The sequence below is a fragment of the Periplaneta americana genome, chromosome 17 (genome assembly GCF_040183065.1).
Source record: "Periplaneta americana isolate PAMFEO1 chromosome 17, P.americana_PAMFEO1_priV1, whole genome shotgun sequence".
NCBI lineage: Eukaryota > Metazoa > Arthropoda > Insecta > Blattodea > Blattidae > Periplaneta > Periplaneta americana.
The window spans coordinates 72,576,662-72,600,831 of record NC_091133.1 but is presented as its reverse complement, the minus strand read 5'-3'; the positions used below and the strand labels follow the sequence as shown (position 1 = coordinate 72,600,831).

General features: G+C 33.5%; 1 protein-coding gene across 9 annotated transcripts in view; it reads left to right on the top strand.

The window, feature by feature from the left end:
• The window catches only part of osp (myosin phosphatase Rho interacting protein outspread), a 720,049-nt gene that overhangs the window by 663,334 nt on the left and 32,545 nt on the right, over window positions 1–24,170 (top strand). For 5 of the 9 annotated variants that reach the window (XM_069816129.1, XM_069816127.1, XM_069816124.1 and 2 more), the window contains exons 5-14: window positions 2,189–2,218; window positions 6,742–6,817; window positions 9,528–9,719; window positions 11,882–12,070; window positions 16,454–16,734; window positions 18,765–18,905; window positions 19,932–20,093; window positions 21,156–21,349; window positions 23,365–23,562; window positions 23,658–23,811. In XM_069816129.1, coding sequence (XP_069672230.1) covers window positions 2,189–2,218; window positions 6,742–6,817; window positions 9,528–9,719; window positions 11,882–12,070; window positions 16,454–16,734; window positions 18,765–18,905; window positions 19,932–20,093; window positions 21,156–21,349; window positions 23,365–23,562; window positions 23,658–23,811 — 1,617 coding nt within the window. Of the gene's footprint in view, window positions 1–2,188; window positions 2,219–4,645; window positions 4,729–6,741; window positions 6,818–9,527; window positions 9,720–11,881; window positions 12,071–16,453; window positions 16,735–18,764; window positions 18,906–19,931; window positions 20,094–21,155; window positions 21,350–23,364; window positions 23,563–23,657; window positions 23,812–24,170 lie in introns of those variants that run through there. The other 4 variants (XM_069816126.1, XM_069816133.1, XM_069816125.1 and 1 more) reach the window with 4 other exon arrangements.

Below are 24,170 nucleotides of genomic sequence, written 5' to 3'. Positions count from 1 at the left end.
TACTATTACATTTCTATGTTAATGTTCTATGAGTATTTCCTTTGACATTAATTAAAAAATTACCGTGTATGAAAATATTATAGTACGCATTAGTGTTCTGTATATTTTAAAGAATAGTATGTGAAAGATATTTAAAATGTTAACTACAATTAAATCATATTTCCTAAGTTAATCTAGAAAATGTTTTAACATAGTTTTCTGTAGATGAAATGACATCACTTTTAATTCATCAAAAAAGAGCTTTCAGTAAATTATAAACAACTCGAGTTTATAAGAACTTGTTATTTTTTATTATTTGATTCGAGATTAGGCATTTGTCTAGCCCGTGCAAAAATAACTATTACTCCTTTCTTTATTCCTCATTACTTATTTCTTTTAGTCTCTCCTCCATATTTTCAAAATACGATATATAATACTTGGCACTCTGTTGACCCATACCCGTTTTTTAAATTCGTCTGCCTACTCTACCACTCTCCTGGAAGAATATAACTCACAACAACTAGTACTCTAACAAGCTTGTAAAACTGTAATCTCGGTTTCAGGAAATAAAATCAGGATAAGGCGTTTGGAATGTTGGCCTGTGCTGACTGATACATATGTATTATATTGACAACCTGTTCTTGAATTGTTAATTTTAAAGATCGTTCTTTATCATAAAAACTTAAATGTTTTTACGGTACCGATACAATGTTGCGAGTAAACATTTCAAATAGCTTCTTTTCTTCTCTTTCTAGTAAAGGTTGCAACTGATTTAATACACAGTGCAGTTCCAATCCAGTTGCTTACACCAGCCTCCCACATGAAATTGAATAACATTACATGCCGGTGGTTGCATAAGTAGCCTTAATTCATCTGTGGGAGAACAACTGAATAATGACAGGGATTGGTTTGCAAGTAATTTGAAGAGCAGTTCTAACTCTTGTAACATTGCCAAATTGACTGTTTCCTGCCAGGCAACCTACACAGAAAGGAAAATGACTTGTGTCCAATACTAATGGAGCTTACTATAGGGTGAATCATAAGAAAATAATTACTAGTTTCAGGAACTTCAGAACGTTGGCTATTCTGATGGATAATGAGAAATCATGATTGCTTGAAGTACTTACTTCAATCAAATTGAGGGAAAATCTCTAATGAATCTGAAATTGAGTTCTTGATTCTATTAAGAGGGATTCTTATTAAAAGTGTTGTTTTATTACGAAGGTTAGTTGGAGGAGACAGATGTTCAGCAATTATTGAAAAGTGATGTTTCGTAAGTAACCTATTAGTCTTTATACAGCTTAGCGTCGTTGCTAGCAAAGAAACTGGTAGCGGTATCTATGAGTATGGACTACTATTTATTTCCTTGTCACAATAGTTGAGAAGTAACTGATCTAATATTCCATTTAATACATCTTCAGCAGTATTAAACACGGTGCTTTTTTCTGGAGGAACGGTACCTGTTTATTATATTTTTATCATGGAACCGAGAAATGTGTTAATAATTGTGTATTAACATAATTTTTCTTTGAATTCGCATAAACCTCGAGTCTTGAATTTGGACGAAAGGAGGTTAAAAACGACAAAATTCCCGTGTACTGGGTAGTAATCATCTCTCCGTCTTCTATAGTACAGTAGCTGACAAAAAAAAACCGGACCGACCCTTGTAGCTGATTTCAGAGCCTTGTTCACTCCAGAGCACGATAGACTGGTAACTAAGACTTTCGAGGTTCGAATCCTGCCTGGGAAGGAAACCTTTTTGTGTTCATTATTCAAATTTATTCCCAATACTTTTCGATTGCAGCGATATTTTACTACTTAATTAACTTATTATTTCCAGAACATGAATTTTACCAGCAATCGAAAGGTACTGGAAATAAATTTGAATAAGGAACAAAAAAAAGGTTCCTTCCCAGGCAGGATTCGAACCACGAAAGTCTTAGTTACCAGTCTATCGTGCTCTGGAGTGAACAAGGCTCTAAAATCAGCTACAAAGATCGGTCCGGTTTTTTTTTCTCCAATACATTTTCCTCCAGAAGAAAATCACTCTTTATTCATATTAAATTTCTAAAGATGTGTTGAAAGAAGGAATTTTTCAACTGTTTGTGTTAAACACTAAAGGTATTTTGTTAATGGAATGGACTTAAAATGTGTTTGTTAAACGTCTATGTTTCCAATATTAATAAAAAAATATTTACATTCTATTTAGCTGACGAGTACTGTGAGAGGAACCCACGAGGTAAAATTTGTTTTATCTTGTTTTTTTTTTTGCTCTTTTTACATTTACCAACTAAACAGCACGAAATAAAAAAATCACAGCATTACACTTCCTTCAAATAACGATAGTAATTTGAGTTCAAAAGACCTGCACAGGACCAGGTTTTTTTTTCATGACAATCTTTTCATAATTTCTGTGAAGAATAAATAAAATATCGTACTTATGGTTAAAAATGTAACAGTAATTTTGTGAACATTCCGTGATTAGTTTTTTTCTTCACCATGTTATGTCACACACTCACACAGAATCTTAATTAGCAGTAATCTTATGCACGGCATTATATTTGAAACAATCATGGCGAAGTAAAGTTGTTAAAAATTTATACACTTTGTAAATCAGCCTTATTGCTCCTCCGTTTTATACACAAACCCAGTCATCAATGGTTCTGTAGGCCATTAAAGAGAGTAGTAGAATTTCCAAATAATTTCTCATTCTTTTGCGGCTGCCATTTTTAAAACTAACATATTGCTTTTCTTTAAAATAACTAAAAAAAAAGTCCTTTTTTCGTTTTTATTGCAGTAATGATTTTTCGCAGAAACAGCCAATTTCCCCGAACATTGGTGACAAATTTACTGTTATAAATCAGTCACATTTATGATAAAACCAGCAAATACTTCATCCTGTCAGGTATATTTCGTATTTATCACTAATAACAAAAAAAAACTCTGTACTGGCTCACATCGAGTTCATTGAATGCCAGTAAGTTACCGTACTTGTACACAAAATATGTTTAAAAAAATTGAATAGGAGCTATTCTTATATTTTCATCTAAATGACCTTAATTTATATTTATATTATTTTGGAAACATCTCAGCCTCAATGAAAAGCATGTGCAAGTCAATATACACTTATCGCTATGTTTTGTGTTATAAAGTTATAATACGTATAACCAAAACTTTAGGCGTAGGTACAGTATCGGTCATTTTTAAAGAAGTTATGTTATTAAAAAATGTAAGATACAAAGACAATATAATTATTACAGTATTAAAATACACATTGAATTAAAAGTAGGTTTTAACATGTCTGTTACAAGCATGCCCAAAGTTACGTTATCTAGGTGAACTGGAGAACGGTAAGCTAGTAGGAACATGACGAAAAAATTTGTATTTAACATTGAAATATTTTATCTTAATGGATAGCGCGTGCGCTTCCTAGCTAAGCGATCCGTGTTTCGATTCCCGGAGTGGGCAGAGATTTATCTTAATTCAATGAGACTGGGACTTGTCCTTTGTCTCGTGCTTGTCCTGTGACGATTTTGTTGTATTCCTTAATCGTGATGACCACACGGTCAGGGAGACACGCTATGCGAGAATCTAGTGTCAGTACAGGGAAAAGCGGGCACTTATAAAGGAGGTATTGTAATATTATAGCACCTGTGGAAGAAAAAGAAAATGTTATCTGGTCCTATATTGTATATTAGTACATTACATTCATAATTATATAGATTTTGACTTAGGTGTTCAACCACCCATCTACTAGCTTTAAGGGGTTAGGTACAGTTTACAGCAGTAAAATTTTGGAAATATTCAACTTTTTTTTTCCTCCATTACTGTATCTTGCACAATAATGAAAATTGGTATGTGTAAAACATTGTCCTTCTGCTATATGAAAAAAATATTTTTACGATTTAAAAAATATATATATATATTTACATTTTTTTTTTTTTTTTTTTTTTTTCCCAAAATTTATTTCACTGTGCAGTGATGAAGCATTTCCCACATAACTAAAAAACTATCCAATATTCTGTGATGAAATTTTTTGTGTTTATTTATGCATGTTATATCTACAATATGATGCAAGATCACTTCTCTACCTTCAATAGATTGTCTAATAAAAAATAAATTCATTTAAAAATGGTCAAGTATCAGTAGGCTACTTTCTCCTAACAAAATAAATAAATAAATATATATATATATATATATATATATATATATAAAATTTATTAAGGAATGTAGTTGAAAGAGCATGATATTGTAAACATGAGTTTCAGCAATAAAATAAAAGAGAGAGAACATGAAAAAGTTAACAAGTTTATGAACTATGAGGGAAACGCTTCATCACTGCACAGTGAACTGCCACCATTTTGAATTTGTAAAAAAAATATATATATATAGATAATTTTTTTTTAATCATAAAAATATTTTTTTTAATATAGCAGAAGGGCAATGTTTTATACGTACTAATTTTCATTATTGTACAAGATACAGTAATGGAGGAAAAAAATGGTGAATATTTCCAAAACTTTTACTGCTGTAAGCTGTATCTAACCCCTTAACTAGATCATTTAATATCTCCGCCCTGCATGTAGGTCAGACAAGAGACTGATCGTAACGAGTGTGAAGTGCTCTATACTAATTCTATACGAACTCCGGTGGGTGGCTCTGTTGATGTCACTGTTTGATATGCTCTCGTGTCATTGCCCATCTTCTTCCTTGTTGTAACCCGACCAGTTGGCTGTAAGCTGTCACTTAGTGAGATCCACACTCCTGCCTGCCTTATACAGTAGTTAATGCATGATCTTTCATATGCTATTACATACAGCATGCTTTAGTGATTTGTGTGAAATGCATAATGGAAATATTTTGTTTTGTTATTGCACAGTGTAGATATATATTACATCTTGATTACACAACTTTAACACTATATCACTTCGGAATATGTATTATACTGTATATCTGTCTCGTGTTAAATTTTATCCTACCTGGTTAACATATTTCAGCCTGTTATTGGCCTTCTTCAGAACTGGTTGTTGCTGGTCTTGGCGCCTTTTGTTTTGTTTCCTCTGGGGGTGTGTTTGTGCAGTGTAATGTGGAGTCAAAGAGTGTGTGTGTTCTGAAATTGAGTTGTGTGTTGAGAATTTCATTTGGTTATGTGTCTGTATATTTCATATTGTTCTAGTGTGTTTAGTTTCTGGCTTTTTAGTTGGATGTGTAGAATTTCTATGTCTGTGTTGATGTCTCTGAAATTCTCAACACACAACTCAATTTTAGAACACACACACTCTTTGACTCCACATTACACTACAGAAAAACACACCCCCAAAGGAAACAAAGCAAAAGGCGCCAAGACCAGCAACAACCAGTTCTGAAGAAGGCCAATAACAGGCCGAAACATGTTAACCAGGTACGATAGAATTTAACACGAGAAAGACATATAATACATATTCCGAAGTAGATATATAAATTTGGTGATGTGTGTAATATCGTACTACTTGAATAATTTAGAACCATTGAAGATTGATATTGTTTGTTTCTTCATGTTAGAAGGTATAGGGAAGTATTTTGATGCTGAAAGAAATCGATGTCTTGAGTTTCACTGAAATGAACTTATTTTCATTCTTCCAGAAAGTTTTACAGTACTTCAGAAACTGAGCTTTTCTGCTTTTAATAACCGTCGTTAAATGTAGGCTAATAGATGGACATTGTGTTATATGCATTCATAATTATCTAGTTATTTATATTGACGTAGATTTTAGAGGTCAAAGTATCCTTTGCTGTTTACAATATCAAAAAAAAAAAAAAAAAAAAAACGAAAATGTTGCCTCAAACCGGTATTATTACCGAAGAGAGTTTGAGTAGTGCACGCCATAAAGTCGTATGAGGGCAGAAAATTAAGAGTTCCTATGCTTTCTTAATGAGAATGCTATTGGGATCACATCTCGGCTGTCTTCCCCACTGGAAAAACAAAATTGCTATACCGTTATTCATTTCACAGGGGCTGAATAATTTAAGGGCGTGTCAAAATTGTTTTAATACGTATGTAATAAATATGGTGATAAACCAAATGTTCGACTGCTTTAATACAACATCAGGAAAGCACTTTCGATACTATATTTTATGTAAAAGTTTAATTTTCAACGAATTAAAGCAAATATTTCATGCAAGCCTTAGATACCACATTATTATTTATATCTGTGTGTGCCTATTTTATTATTAATTCATCAAACTATTACAATTCTCTGAATATTAGTCTCATTTATTATGTATAATGCAATATTTGTGTGTTACTCTAAATGGACATAATATGCAACAGCCACAGAAAAAATCAGCATGGATATTTTGTTCTGTCTCTTTTTTCTCTGATCCATTATTGTCTATAAAAATTAAGATTTATAATTATATTCTAGGAACAAGGCGTGAAAAATATAAGTAGCATGTAAAGTGAATTATTCTTCTTCTACATTTACCAAAATACTTACTTCTAAAAAAACATGTCACCCAATTTGCACCTAATCAATTTTGGAATGTGTAATTTCAAGAAAGAAGTTGTATTTTAATATTAAATTTGAACAGAATACTAATTTCGTAAAGTTGATATTTGCTGTGGTTTTGCATACATTTGCATATGTTTTCGTTTTTTTCTGTCATGATAGAATGTGAATTTATAACAGACTCAGAAGTGCCTCAAGATGATGATTAAATATTCCTGTGCAATTTTCTGCTAGTAACAGGTTGATATTGTTTCTTCTTTTTTTTTTTTTTCAGGGTCGACATAAACGGAATGCCACTTTCCCTGGAGGTCAGGCAACCAGCATCCTCCAGAAACCTCCTTCAGTCAGAGGTGAGAGAACTTGAAGTTAACATTTCCATACGTCAGATAGATGTATTTCACTAATTTCTTGTCAGATACTTAGGAAATATAATTTATGTGCCATGCGTAAAGAGGAATTTTATTATAAAATAAAAATATACTTGAAAAGCAATTATAATCAAGCTATGCATGGCGTGTTCGACATTGAAACAGAATTATATTAACACAGATAAACTTTAAATAATTTTGACCAAAATTGCGTGATGCCACTTGTAATTTAACAGTTGTGTGCGTAGCAAAAATGTTTGTATTCTATTTTATTTCTCATCTTTTTTTTTCTCCATATTTCGTTTGTACGGGTGATATTTTACCTGACATACTCTCATTTTAGGTGTTGAAAAAACCGTCCAGTAAGAATTTTGAGAAATCACTAGCTTATCTGGAGCATTTCCATCAGTACTGATTAATGCTTCTCACAAAAATCTTATATATAAAAGTCAATGTGGCGTATGTATGTATGTATGTATGTATGTATGTATGTATGTATGTATGTAATGGCTGATATTTGCCAAAGTGTGCACATTTAACCTCCATAACCAAGAGAAGAACATAGACTGCATTAAAATTGGATAAATGGACGTTAAATTGTTGAAAACAATAAAAATTATAAATAAATACGTTCAACCATGCATGTATAATATAAGTTGGACGAATCAGAAACATAGTGACGCGCATCTACATATGGAGTTAATCTTCTCAAAAGAATACTGGAAACAATTTTGTACGACGTCAACGAAAGTGATATTCCTCGAAAGTTACTACAGTTAGTAAGACATGTACGAGTAGCACGTATGGTAGAATCCAGAAATGCATGTAGAGTGTTAGTTGGGAGGCCAGAAGAAAAAAGGCCTTTGGGAAGGCCGAGACGTAGATGGGAGGATAATATTGAAACGAATTTGAGGGAGGTGGGTTATGATGATAGAGATTGGATTAATCGTGCACAGGATAGGGACCGATGGCGGGCTTATGTGAGGGCGGCAATGAACCTCCGGGTTCCTTAAAAGCCATAAGTAAGTAAGTATTCACCAGTACAACTTCATGGATTAAGAGACTCTCCGTGTACTACCCTAAGGTTTCATTGCATCTTATTCTCGGTCATCCATTGGCCCTTTTCCCAGTTGATAGATATGTAAATGTATATGGTATGTATAGCATGATGGCTAATAGCTAGCTGTTGGGCTTATAAACCAGGGACCCGGGTTCAAATTCCGTTGAACCCTGAATTTATTTATAACTTGTGTTGAGCAAGCTTGTAGCCCAGACAACACAGGGATTTTCTCCGGTTCCCTAATATTTCCCATAATCATTTATTTAAAGTGCATTTTTTTTATTTTATTGTCATGATGTTGATTTTTACATAAGTTTCAGCCTTATATATAAATAAGGCTTTTACTTTAAAGTAATATAAGGAGATATTAAAATGATTTTTGGTTCCAACTTAGTTATCCTTTTCTTGAAGTCATTTAATTAATCTAATTTCGCTTGAGGTAGCCAGAGCTCGAATGAGAGGATTAGGATGATACAGCAACTTTCGAGAAAAGTTATTTGAAATTCTTTTGATGAAATCATAAAATGATTCAATCTGTAACATATCTTGGAGCTGTGCATTTCATGTGGTGTAGTCAGCACCAGTGACTTTTAAGGAGACTGATCGTTGAATTGCATGTAGTCTTCTGATGATTCTTAGATGAGCGGAATTCCAAACTTCACAACCATATGCCATCACTGGTCTTATGACCGATGTATAAAGCCTTACTTTGAGGGGAAATTTAAGATACGGAGATCTAATCAGTGGGTATAAGTGAATAAATCTGGCCAGAGCTTTGTTTCTTGCATATTCTACATGTTCACTGTAGCGCAGACGTTTGTCGAGAATCACTCCTAGATATTTAACTTCATTCTTGTAGTCAATGCTTTCTGAGAAGAAACGAAGGCAATCTGGTTTTTTAGGTTTCCTATGGGTGAATATGATAGCTTGTGTTTTTTCAATATTTACTTTTACTCTCCAATTTGTAAGCCACGTTTCTAGAGCATTGAGTTGTGTTTGTAACTTGATACGGGCATTGTTTATGTTGAAATCACTTGTGTAATACACAGTATCGTCTGCATATAATCCTAATTTGTGGACCCATTGCCTATTGTTGCACTCTGGATAATCTTTGACGAACTAAAAGTGGTCTATAGTTCTCAGCATTAGCGACATCTATGAGCACTCTTGTAGAGAGCGAATAACGACAAGTTAGGGCTCTGCCATTAAAAATAAAGTATAACCTTGCAATAGAATGTGATATTCTTCAATATATTTTTGTATTTGATTTATCCTTTTGTTTCTCTCTCCTATAGCTTGACGGTCTTTTAATTTTAGCCTTGGCTTCCTTTATGATCGATCCCACTGTTCTGTATAATATAATTGAAGGGTATGAGTGAAACTATAATAACCTTCATTTTTATATTTTTGTAGCCAAGTACAGAAATACAGGGTTCGCCAGGGAAACGGGCGATTTTGAAGTACGCGCTACAGAAATATTGTAGGCGTTAGAAGGTGCTGTTATCTGTTGTTATATTGCCTTCATACCCTTCAATTTTAATTATTTTTAATGTCATTAGTGATGGTCGTATTCTAGCCGTTTATAAGAATAGTTAATTTAATAAATTTTAATTGTCGATGTAATTTATCCAGCCGCAACACCTAATGAACCACGGCCCAGATTCAACAGTTGTCATACCGAACCAAGCTCTCTGCGTCATAGTCCAGCACCATCATGGTTACCAGTGGAGGCAGAAGCCTTCCCAACACGAGATGTGACGACGCCAACTGAAGCACAACCGCCACCAGAAATACCAGCCACAGTACCTGTTGAGACACGGAAAGGTTAGCACATCACCTCTCATCATAGAAACTGAAGCATGGACACGTTTGTCATTTTAGTTTAGTGAAAATAATTTCTAACTGCTCCGGGGATCTTCTAAGTGGCTCCAATTAAGTGACATTACCATTTTTAATCCCGAAACTACGTGTTCTAAGGATGTAACGTGTATCTTTCGCAGAATTACAGCTTTGCTACGTTTCTACTTCTGAGTTGTAATTACAGTCTGCCGTAAGTAGTTGCATGTCATTGTGATATTTCCTGTTAAAACATGGAAAGACAAAAAATGTATGCATTTTACTTTCGGACGGGCACAAACTTAGATGTCATCTTTAAAATTCAGAAGTCACTATGTAATTTCTATAATATTCATTATCCTCAGGGAGTAAATGTGCAGTATAATAACTCAAATGTGGAGTCGTGACGGTAATTATAGGGAGAACATTTTGTCAAATCATATAATAAAATGAACGTAAGTAATGAATTTCTCAGAATATACATGCCAAGGATAATGCTTTATAAAAACCATCGTTAACAGAAAAACTTCTACAGTACAAGTGTAAGCATTAACGTATATCACTTCTAAATGTTCGAAAAATGAGAGAATCGGAATGGAGCAGAGTGAGATTTGTTTGGTATTGTTGGTGTTTGTTATTATTAATTTATTATTATTATTATTATTATTAATTTTTTATTATTATTATATGATATGATATATGATATGATGTGATATATGATATGATGTGATATATGATATGATATATGATATGATATATGATATGATATGATGTGATATGATATGATATATGATATGATATGATATATGATATGATATGATATATGATATGATATGATATATGATGTGATATGATATGATATGATATATGATATGATATGATATATGATATGATATATGATATGATATGATATGATATGATATATGATATGATATATGATATGATATGATATGATATGATATGATATGATATGATATGATATGATATATGATATATATGATATGATATGATATGATATGATATGATATGATATGATATGATATGATATGATATGATATATGATATGATATGATATGATATGATATATTCATCCATAATATTTCCGCAAGGCAGGCCTGTCACAATTCTGTATTACTCCAGTTTTGCCTTACTTTACAATTTTATTCACTTATGCCAAGTCTTACATTACCCTAAATCTAATCCAATATACTTTTTTTTTTCAAAACATAACACATTCAATTAACTACTATCTAATTACACACACACACACTACAGGAAAGATCAATTTAGTGCACCATTAGTTTTAACTTTCTCTTCCCATTTCAACTTCACTATCATTAAAAATTTGCCTAATTTTTTTAACTGGCTTATATTAATTGTACTACATATTTTCTTATATGCTACATATCTATTAATACCAAAAAAGATTTTGTTTAACCACATTTTCCGTGTATTGTCTGTTTCTTGACATTCTACTACTATATGGAACGCATATTCTCCTATGCCACAAGGGAGGCATATATCCTTCTCTGTGGTATCCTTCCTGTTTTTCAATTTCCATATTCCTAACCTCCACCAAGCTAAGCCCATCCTCACTTCCCTGTTATTTATTCTTATATACTCTTCTTGTTTCCATGACGTTTTAATGTCCTTAAAATTACATAATGTTCTCAATCTCTTCAGATTTTATATAAGTTTTGTCTCCTAATTTCGTTACACTTTTCTTTTAAGTTTTTACAACTTACATTTAAATTCACCCCAATTTCATCGCATAAACATTTTAGACCTAATGTACTCACCTTGTTCTTTAAATCTTTTAGCCAATTGGATTTCAATTTCGTGTCCCGAAGAAAATGCAAACACTTCTTTTCAATGATATTATTATTATTATTATTATTATTATTATTATTATTATTATTATTATTATTATTATTATTATTTTACCAGACCCTTGGTAATGATGTTCTCCAAAGATGATATAGTGCTGTAAGCTGTAACTTTCCATTGCTTTTTGTATCATTGACATTTGTGACTGTGGCGGGGTTGACACAAGTTGTTTGGCTAATGGCGCCCAGTGTTAGTGTAGCCTATCAAATATCGAGAAGTCCTGTGTGATTGTCATCTCCCTAATGATAAGCTTTGTCTTCCAGTTTACCGTGACCAGCCAGCTTCTTCCGCTTCACCACCTACACGTGATAAGATTCAGAGTGAGGAGAAAGTTAGAACTCGTAGGGTTGCAAACAGGGAGAAACGAGGAGTGAAAACTGGACGAAGTTTCTCTGAGGACTTCTCGGGCATGCTGCCTACATGGAGAGAACGTAGCAAGACAGAGAGTACAAGTATGTTCTGATCTGATATGTTAAAATTTAATAACGCGACAGTTGCAGTAGACTACCGTACTTCACATTTCACTACGTTTTATTATGTAATTATGAAAGTGTTTAAGTCATTAGATGTTTGACGTTTTGTGTAATATTTGTAAAAATATTATTGATTTTAGTGTTGGAACTACTAGTACCATAATATCTGCAGTGCTTGGGAAAAGTGACATAAGTCAGTTTTCACAAACCTTTTTTGATAATTTATTGACAACTTACACTGGTTTATGTCGATTTGATTTTTTTCTGTATGAATTATTGTAATGGGAGGAATAACTATGTATTTTTTTTGCAAGCGAGCAGATGTTCCGTAAGTTGTCAATAAATTATCAAAAAAGGTTTGTGGAAACTGACTTGTGTCACTTTTCCCGAGCACTACAGATATTGTCCGCACCGGTTATCTTTGTAGCTGGTTTCCGTAGTGCTCTCTGCCTCCCATACAGATATCTGTTTTGTACCTCGAGCTTCTTAATCAACTCTACTGTTACAAAATTATCGTTAGATTTTATTTTAGGCGTGTTCACACTTCCCATCAATACAGTACAATACATAAAGTGTCCATTAACGATGGTTTGTCATTCTGTTTGTCTGTCCGTCCATCTTTCGAAGACTGGCTGATTGATTAGGGCGCATTGATAGGGTTAGCCACGATTGATAGATTGTGACTTAGCTGCTTTCATCAGAAACTCCATCATACGATTTTGCTACATTGTGCATTTTGTATAAATGTGTGCATTGAATAATAAAATATATAAGTACCGGTATATGTTTAATGCTGGGGAAAGGTTATGGAAGGTGGATTTTTATGTTCTTTAAAAACAAAGAGAAAGAAAAATTGCTTTCTAAATGTACAACAGAACATATAAATAAAAACAAAATGAAGAAATATCATTTACGCGATAAACTTGCTCTCTAGCCATTAATATTAAGACACAAATTCATAAATGCACAAGGTGCAATCAATATATTTCCGAGTTGTAGTCTACTATTATTTATTGTATCTTTAAATACACATGCGCGTGTCACTGGAGATCATTGCTTCTCGGCAAAAGACTGGACAATCATATAATACATATCTGACATCTTGAGATTCCTCCCCACAAATGCAAGTTGCATCGTCTTTAATATGGAATCTATTTAAGTATTCCCCGAATTTCTCATGCCCAGTCAAAAACTGTGTCGGTACGAAATTTGGCGTCATTACTTTATATTTGTTTCGATCATAGACTTTTGGAAAATATAGCTCTTTTGTAATAATTCTATTATCACTATTGACCCATTTTTCATTCCATTCTTGCATATAATGTTCTTTGGCTACCTTCTTGATATAAGATATCGGACACAAATTGTACGACAGTGGCATATCAGAGTTGGCTGCCATCTTAGCCAATTCATCGGCTCTCTCATTTCTAACTATCCCAGTGTACCCTCTGACCCAAGTTATACAAATATGGACTGTACTTTTCATTACTAAAGTTCTTATCTCTGAGCCTGTAAGGTTAGTGTTATATTTATCATTAATTGATGCTCGTATTACTGCTGACTGAGAGTCACTGTGAACGCAATACGCAAGCGCTGTAACCAGACTGACTGCACCATTTGATTGCTTCTCGCAAAGATAATAGTTCCGCCTGAAACACTAGCATTCTGAGGAGAGTTTGGAGATAGGCGAGGTGTGTTCGCTGTCCTTCCTGTAGGCAACAAAGGCACAGCATACTTTGGCATTTTGATTCGACAGTTTCTCTGAACGTGATCCATCTGTATAAATCAAACAGTCGTGGAAATCTGCATCACAAGTTTCTTTGAGACAGGGTATGTATAAAGATGGAAACTCTACCTGGAGAGGACTCGCTGGTTCTTGTACACGGAGATGTGTCAAAAACTGAGGGATTTTTCGGCCTTGTTTTATATTGCTGATGTTTGCTTTAAATTCACCAACCAAATATAATGGTTCAATACCTGCTGTAATTGTACGATATCCTTGGATAATTCGTAAGAGATATCCTCGCTGAATCTGAGATAGTTTTTCTTGCGCCCATTTTTTCTGTAATATATGTTGAAATGCTGCCACACAGTAAAGAGCATTGCAGTGATGCATTTAGTATAGATTCCAGGCGTTTCTCTAGTTCTAGATAATCTCCGTTTCGTACGTCCTGTGTGTTGCCTACATTCAGGGCAGCCCAGAGACTTATTGATTGCCCTTTTTAAGATATTTTTCTCAGACTTCCAGTTATAATTTCTATATGAGCTACGGAACCAAATTTTACGAAATTAAGCCTTTAAATCAGCTGACATTAAATTGACTAAAATTCTCACCATCTTCATGACTGTGAAATTTTAAACCGTGCCATTCGCCTTATTAACTTTATAGTTAGACATTCGCTTCTTCATCTCAACAGGCATCCACTTGCTTATGTACTCATATAAGGCAATAGTAGGCATAACTAGCTCTTCAACCACACAAAGCAAATACATTTAATTAGACTCATACAAGCGATGCAGGTGCTGTCACTAGGACTGACCTCTCGTCTCTGTGCGCCTCTCTCCCAGCTACCAAGATAACTTACGGAGACAATACCACAAACCATATTATTTTATCTGACAAATACTGGATATTACATTGTACAGGAAATATCTTTTAACTGTCCCGGAAAGTTGCCGCTTCCCGCTCCCAGGCGACCTTGTGACTAACACGCTGATGACGCAGTTCCCTGTTGGCGGTCTGAGTGCTAGACTGGCTGCCATACGGGGAGGATGTATACTCCAATGCTCTTTAGTTTCTGTGCTATGCTTAATTATTTGTGTGAAGTATTTAGTTCCAATGCTATTTTCATTACGTGAGCGTGTGTGTATTTATAATACATATAATATAGAAAATCTTGTGCGAAAACACGACGCAAGTTCCGACAGAAATTTCCAAACAGACCCATACCTTGTGTAAAAACAATAAAAAAAAACCTAGCTAAAAAATTCAAAGAAACAGGTTCAATAAATTATCGTAAAAGACGCAAGAGACGACACGTTCCTACAGAAGAAAAATTAGATGAGATTTGAGAGAGATTAGAACACACACCGCAAAAATCTCTTAGGCGTTTGGCGCAGGAAACTAATATAAGTAAATCATCTGCTCATAGAGTAGTAAAATTACTTTAATTAGCAAGAACTTGTGGCCTTCTAGAAGCCCCGATTTAACGCCGTATGACTGTTACTTACGGGGGCACTTAAAAATGAGGTTTATGCAAGAAACTCACACGCAATAAACGAATTTAAAGACTACATAAGAACTGAAATGGAGTCAATCAGTGCTGCTGAACTTGTGAAAGTTAATTAATTTTATAAGTGTCAGCAATGTGTAACAGTCAACGGGGGACATTTTGAGCATAAAATATGAGTTAGGCAAGTACAAATAACTATATATTGCTTGCCTGCCAGGTGGACAGCGGGTGCATGCATAGCGGGAGACAATCACTCTGCGGCTGCGACCAGGAAATTCCAACTCTCCGGGAGAGTTAAAAGATATTCACTGTATATGTGCTTAAAACAATAGTACAATATATGAAGTGAAATATGTTAGTTTTAGAATTAGGTATTATAAAGAAAACCTTATGTGTGTAATCTGCATATAAAAGTGTATATTCTTCTTTCTATGCATATTAAATGACTTCATTTATGTATATATGTCTTTTCAGTGATATATAGTTAAAAATATAAGCTATAAACAGTAATATTTACAGTCTGATTAAGGAACTGAATTAATACGAAACTTACAAAACTGATAATGAGGAACTATATGCCATCTTAGCCACTTGCGTAGTCTACAAGTAGACTGTAGCGAATTGCACTCGAGATCTGAGGCTGCATTCGGGCGTAGGTTCGAATCCTGCTTCTGCTCATTACCTGGTTGGATTTTTCCCGAAGTTTTCTCCAATTGTAAGCCAAATGTAAGGTAATCCTATGGCGAATTCGCTGACTTATCTTGCTATCACCAATTCTACCGGCAAGCACAATAAGCCTTCAGGTTGCCGTGTAGTCAGAACAGAAAAAAAAAAACCATCTTCATGACACCAAAATTTCAGCATGCCTTTCAATATGAAAGACCTATGTAGTAGTTATAATATCGACCATCAGGTTGCAGGACACAGTTTGAAAAAAAAGATTGCAGACGAAAAGTTACGAAATATAACGATAGTTTCTGGTTACAAATATGTCCAATTGTCATTGGAAAATAATGAAAATTATAAGAATTTAATATTTGATAGGATTATTTTCTTGGTTCATTTTTGACAATTGCACATTGAAGTGAACGAACATTAAGTTAAATTTCAGTCAAAATTGTGTTCCCAGGTGAACATCAAGATGCAAGAAGGATTCTCCTCGATGAGTACACAAGTGAATGTGATAAACAGCGTGATGAGAAGCTGAAAGACATTGCTGAATCACTAACAAGACCACGGTACAGGCGTAACAATCAGTCCCGTAGTCCATCAGCAGCAAGCAGCACTGTTTACCATACTAAACCCACGAGGGATGGAGAATGCAGTGAGGAGGAACAGAAGAAAGGCTATGAAAGGATGGGGAGCCCTGTTCTCCCTCATAGTGATCATATTGATGGCGGCGACAAACTTGTAAGGACATATTTTATTTCCTATCAATCTAATTTGTTAAATCGTAGAGATATTAATTCTCTTTTCTTAAGGTTGTAATTTTTCCAGACGTTAACCTTTGTGCCAATTCGGTCTATTTTTAAGTGCATGCATTAGTCGTACGTGATGAAAATCCTATGATGAGTCACTCTCTAGAACTCTAGGCAATAAAGTTCCATCTTAACTTTTAGATGGCAAGATTCCATTCCGAAAATGTTAAAAATCAGATAAATAATTTTAAAAAGTTCATGAATTTTATTATAGACTATTTATTTACAGTCGTATAATGAAAGAATAATTCCCGGGTGCTTGTGTAAAGGGGGTTAAGTCAAATCGCAAGGTATGTAAACTTCTCTCTGTTGGTACTGAACAAAACCCCTTTGTCACAAAATATGGAGCACTGTAACTGCATCATAGATAGAAGAATGACTTAACCCTTTAACACAAGAGAAAAGTAATTGTGGATAGTTCAAATCTGTACTTATTCCAGTTTAGCCAAATCAACTTAACCCCCTTTACACGAGCACCCGCGAATTACTATGTGAAAGACAGCAAGTTCCCTTTTACAGTTCAGTGATTGTCAGATAGATATCTCTGTTTCTGATCCCAGTAGCAATAATGGACATAAAGAGGATAAAGAAGGAAGACGAACATGTAGAGAAAGACACTCTTATGGTGTTTTAAAATCTTGTGGTTATGAGATTGTTGTGAACGTGTGAATTTTTAAGTACAGATACGGAAATAAAATTTGAAGCTCCCTTATTGTATAAGTTTCGCTTACAACACACTAGACATGTGCAGTAAGCAAGAGCCCCTATATATATATATGCTATTTGTTGACAGTCGTGCAAAATTGTTGCGGATTCCCATCAAGACTCGTTCCAAATTTCAATTCCATACCTGTACAAAGCAACTTTGAAATAGTTTATGACAAACGGTTCTTTTAACACCACTTCATGGTTTCTGTATAAAATACATTTATAAAGAGGAAGTACCGTATGATATAGCTACAAGGCTTATTCAATAAATACAGTAGCCGTACTGGTAACTTAAATCTTTAAAATGTTTATCCTCTTCAACTTCATTCTGGATTAGCAAATAAATTTATCTTCCTCTACTGATCTCTGGAGTTGTTTAATTTCTTAATGCAATATTCAGCGAGTATTTCTGTTTTGTTTGTATATTATTCATTACTGTTTTTTTTGTGTGTCTTCCAGTCCTATTCATTCGTGAAATATGTACTTTATAGTTTTTTAATACTCTAATATACTTTAATAACGCTCACCAAACAGAAAGATAGAGTAATTTTGTTCTTGCATGTTCGTTTTGAAATTAGTCTGCTATTGGCTAACATTTCCATGATTTCGGACTGAATTCTGTTAATGTTGTCTTGTTTCAATATCCAAGTTTCATAGAACTGCTGTAACTATAACTGTATATAGTTTTTATCTATATATCTTTCCACATTTTCTTCCACCATTCTATGAGTTAGTTGCGCATATTGATAGAAATTTAACATATACCCTTTATTGTATATATATATATATATATATATATATATATATATATATATATATATATATATATATATATATATATATATATATATATATATTCTAATTGTAAGAAATACCATTATATCCTAAATGCCAGTATATCTACTGAAGAAATACCGTACTATCCTAAGTACCAGCACTGAAAGTTGAAGGTTGTTCTCTTGTTGCTTTTACTTAAATTCACATTACTCTTTAAAAATACAATGCAATTTATATTGTGGGTAAGGAAGCTTAAAGTACCTACTAAATTTATATTGAATTAATCTTATATTTCCACATTATTTTTTTTCTTTCCTTATCCTTGTTAATTGCATCATGTAAAATATTGCTGGTATGCTAAAGACAATGTATTAAGTCTAATTAATTATGGCCTACATTGAATTGTATTTTTTTATGGAAGTAGTTATGTTTTACTGAAGGTTGTGGTTGATAATAATGTATGATTTGTGGTAAAAGGTGCGTGGAGATCCTGATGGCTGTGGATTGGATATTTCAACACATCGTTACTCCCCGAGTTCAGAGTTACGTGTTGACCTTCCAGCAGAAGATTTGCTCAATATTAAAAAGGGATGGCTCATGAAACAGGGTCTGAATAAGGTAGGTTTGGGGAGCACTGTTGAATAGGGAATTACTGCGTACCGGTACATATAAAAAAAAACAATGCAGTCAACATAAATGTTGCTCACTGTAATGTGAAGCACTGATTTAATTGAGATTTGAGGATTTTTCATCTAAGTCTCTTTTTGTACAGAAATGAATTAATAAATTTGTTAATAAAATAAGTATTAAATAAAAAGAAAGAAAGTTCAAATTAATACACTATTAGGTTCTTCTCCAGTTTTTAACATTTTCTCTTCATGTGGTAAACTTTAATTTCCATTGCATTAATTATGTATGTTCTCCATTTCGTAGTCGGTAGTCCTTTTCTCTTGGTGGTCATTATAAAATTTGTACAATTTTTTGGGCCATCTTTCATGCAACATTCATTCTACCTTTGTAATAATGTATTTTTTATTCTTTCGAACTATTAATTTCATTTCGTTCTCTACCTGGTTGTCTAATTCCTTGCAAGATTTTGTTTCTTTAATTGTAAATGCCTTCTCATGATTTTAATGGTAATCACTGGTCACATTTATACCTCATAGTTTTTAATGTACTGCTGTGGAATGTGATTTCCTTAATGTGAAACACACAAATGTCTCAATTTCAAATTGAACTATGAAATATTTTGATTACTTAAAGACACTCTTATTTTACTTAAGTTTAAAAATATTATTCCTTAATGGTGTAGAAAATATTTTGAGTTATAATTTTGGTACTGTATGATAGAAAATACATTTAAATATAATTTTCTTTGATAATGAATAATTCAACCTTGAAACAAATCCAAAAGTAACACATTTTTCTTGAGAGTTAATTCCAGTGAATAAATTTTATTAAAGGTTTAGTTCAGTAGGTTCCTTTATATTAAAGAAGATTGTATTTTTAAATAATTACTACTTGAAGACTGCAATGATATGAAGGGCAATCAAGTATTCTATATAAGTATACTAAATTTTCTTGTTCTTTTTTTCGGAATGTATCGCGAAAGAATATTAATTAAATTGCACTTTTCGGTTTCAGGAGTGGAACAAACATTGGTTTGTCCTGCGTGGAGCTGCTCTAATGTATTACCGTGACCCAACTGCTGAGGATAAGGGTATTCTGGATGGAGTTATCGACCTCAGTGGTGTTAACTCCATAACTGAAGTCCAAGTTGCTCGCAACTATGGTTTCCAAACTCTGGTTAGTGAAATATTCCTGCTCATTATTCCCATAAAATGTAAATTCACATTATTTCATAGTAATTTTGTTACAACTATAGTTTGTCAATTTTCCCTATTACTTTTATAAATATTTTTTTTTGAATTTACAAGCTTACAAATAATAGCAGAAAACCAAAACTTTACGAAATATCAAATAAAGGAATAAAAGGATTATGTGAAGTGAAACAAAACAGCAATATGATACGTATAATAATAGAATGGAAGAAAAATTATTTATGTACAGACTGACAAAATAAACTTGAAATTTAAGTTATCTGGAAAACTAATCAAATTTCTAGAGGAATTAACGGAAGTTTCGTTAGTCCCTGTAGATATTTAAAGCTGCACACATTTCTGTCATATACCGGTAACGAGTCATTTTACCAGATTAAGAAACACAGACTAATAGCACAGTCTCGTATATACAGTCACGAAGCTTGAGTTGTGAGGGTGCTAGGAACAAAAGACTATACCGGTACTATTTCGCATTGTCTGTAATGAGGCGATATAAGCGATCCTAGTGGTCAGCAACTATCTATGGATGCATATTTACTACGTATTGAGCTCCGTGACTGTATATACTAGACTGTGCTAATAGCCAAATAAGAAAGAAATAATCTTTTCGTGATGCCTTTGTTTATCTGATGAGACATCCTTCGTCATTTATTTTTACATATTATATAAAAAGTGATGCAGTCCTAATTTAAATATAATAAATGATTAATATAATAGTATTTGATCCATTTAAAAACTATTTTTTACAATATACAAACAAATATTTGTAAGTATTGGCATGTAATTTAAATTTCTAAATCTAAAATTTTACATTTGTAAGAATTTAAATTAACTCTTACCTCATTTAAGGCTTTATGTCATTAATTTTCTATTAAGCAATTCACGAAGTTTTGAATTACTGTACACTAGTAAATTTTTTTTAAATTGTCTGCTCGGAGAAATTTGATTAACGTGTTAAAGAATCTGAGTATGATGCCTTAATAAAGTAAATAAAGAACCTAGCAAGCAAGTTTTTGTTGTGTTTCAGACGTGGGATGATCGTAGGTATGTTTTATCAGCCGTGACAGCTGGCATCCGTGCCAACTGGATGTCTGCAGTGCGTAGGGCTGCTGGCTTGCAGGATCCATCTAGTGCAGGAGTTTGTGAAAGAACTCTGAGTGTCGGAGAGAAACTCGAGAGAGAACTGGACAGCTCACAGCAACTTGCGTCACCCATTGGACAGTAAGTGAAAAATTTAACAATGTAATGTATTAGTAATTAAAAAAATCTACATAATGAATAGTAAGGTTCGAAATTTCTCTCGTTGCTTTCGTTGAAAAAATGTCTTTTTAAAATTGCAAGTATTGTTCAAAAGGTTGTTTTAGATCTATCCATATTCATGATAGAGTGCTCTCATTTTACGAGAAAACTTTGCATCATTCTGCCGGCAGCTGACTTCCTGCTCTTCTGACTGCAGTGTGGGAAGCTAGTTCAGCAGTTAGTTGCTTACAAATATTGCTAAATGTCTTGATTTGTTGGTAGTAACGGAACACACTCCCTCCTGGTGCAAGTACGACACGCAGGAAAGTGTACGCCAAGGCTCCGCTGTAATCTAGTTTCCTCGTAAAATGAGAGCACTGCACAAAGAAAATTCTAGTTCCCGGAATCATTCTTAGACATAAAAAATAAATATTCATGAAAGTATAAAAGCTAAGTACGTACTTACAACAGCAGTGCAACAACATACCATTCACAGTCAACATTAGATTAAAAATTCTTAAGACTGATTGAATACTGCACATACTTCTTGTATACTTATCACTTCTTTATGATTTTTGAACTGACTTTTCGGATACTACGTTCTTTCGACTACTGTCTTTTGCATTTGCTTAAATTTTTTAACTACAATAGAACAGTAAATTTCTCTTCTTTCCCGATCTTTTCTTACGAAATTATTTACATTAGCAACAAGTTCCTGAATACTCTGTAAAGTTCTCGCATCTGCTTTGCGAGAACTGGTGTCTGCAGAACTCAACATGTCACCCTTATCAATCTGTTGAAAAGAATGAACAATAGACTAGACCATGAAGACCAAATTGTTCTATCGTAAATTAGCGGAAAGAAAGGAAAAAAATTAAAATTCAATTTGTTAACATTGGTTGCCTCTATCCGAAAAGATGTGAAGAAATAATTGGCCAAGATTCATACAGCATGAAAACAGAATGACAATTTTCTCTGCATCTAAAAGCAAAAAATAAACGAAAGCTATTTAAGCAACAGTTACACAATATTATTTCTTCTTAAATATTTTATAATATATCTTTGTCTTACAGTTTACCATTTACTTTTAATGTTAAAGATACATAATTTCTTACATAATAATTCGTGTCTAATGATACAAGCCTCGTTGAGATAAGTATGTTTGTAAATAGTGTTTGTACTGACTGTCTTTTACCATTGTTTCAGTGTGCATCTTTGTATTTCATTTGTATTAAAACTTTGTATTTTTTTACTTCTTTCTCTTGTTTTCTCTAGCTTCTTCTCTATTATATTTTACATTTTCGCTTTGTGAGTATAAAGAGTGGTCTTTCTTTCTTTTCGTCTCTCTCTCTCTCTCTCTCTCTCTCTCTCTCTCTCTCTCTCTCTCTCTCTCTCTCTCTCTTACAGACAGTCTCTGCATCTCTTCCTCTTCCTTCTTTTCTTTTATTGTTTGCTTCCTGTCCATCACATAAGATTAAAGTAATATAAATGTATAATACAATAAATTTATAAGAGCACAACGATCATGACGTTTAGTTTTTTTGTATCCTTTCTATTATTTTATTACTCAAATGAGGAGTTTTCAGCTGATATTCCTATTGTTCTAGGAAGATATAATTTTTTAACAAAAAATATATTTCAATATTGAAACTAGACAAGAGAATCTAATCTGAATAATTTCTTGTGAGCTGTAAAATGATATACCTACATGTTAAGAAAACGGTTTGTAGAAAACATACCTTTATGTTTTAAGACTCTAAAATGTTGTTAGAATTCCAGCTGCAGTATAATATATTTAAGCATAGGTTTATAAGATAACCATTGTAATATTGATAATGTTACTTTAAAATCTTAGTATAAAATATTTTAAAATTAGACTGCAGAGTAGGTTCCCTTCTGTAAGACCTTTACTAGCAGTTTCCTTTGTGTTTTTAAACATCCTCTCTGCTCACCTGTGTACACCTCAATCAATAGTTAGTCAAATGTAACATTTTTAGGTTGGAACGAGAACCTTCAATTGTTCTCAGTGCATCCCTTACACCTCGATCAATACTCTTCTCGTCAGATGAAGAGTATCGTACAGCTTCAGAGGGAGGACGAAGGGAAAGTGAAGACTGGGGAGAACCCCTTGCTCCTCTCCCACCTTCACCACCCCTCAACAGGACACCAATTTCTAGGGTCAAGGAAAAAGCCAGGTAACTGTGAACATCAACCAGAAGAAACAAACCATCGAGTTCTGTACAAGGAACTCTGTATTATTATAGTTGGACTAACACTAATTTTTACACAGGTCGAGATCGAATTCGAGGTCACGCGTATACAAGAGATCGAAGTCATCACCACCATCATCAAGACGATCCACGCTGGATTCAGTGAGAGCTGATGATTTGCTGTTGGCTTGTTGTGGAGAACTGCCTGAGTCAGATGCTGAAGAAAGTGTTGGGGTATGTTCTGTAAAATAAGAGTTTCCTTAATAATTTTTCTTTTCATTTTCCATTTGTGTGTGAAATAGACGCACCTTTAGTTTAACAACCAGAGGCCATATTTCCACGTTTGTCACTTGGTCTAGAACAGAGGTAGTGTTTAGGGAAGTTTTTGTTAGGATACACCCATAACTTTTTTCCATAATTCACTCATCATTGGTTCAGAAAAAACACGAAAACTGTTCTGTCATATTACAGTTTCACGAAACCAACAATATGAGAAACATTCTACAGGAATTCCTTCGTTTGACGATCAGACGATATGATGAGATGATTTATGAATCTTTGTAAATCACCTTCAGTTTGATGAGAGATGTTTT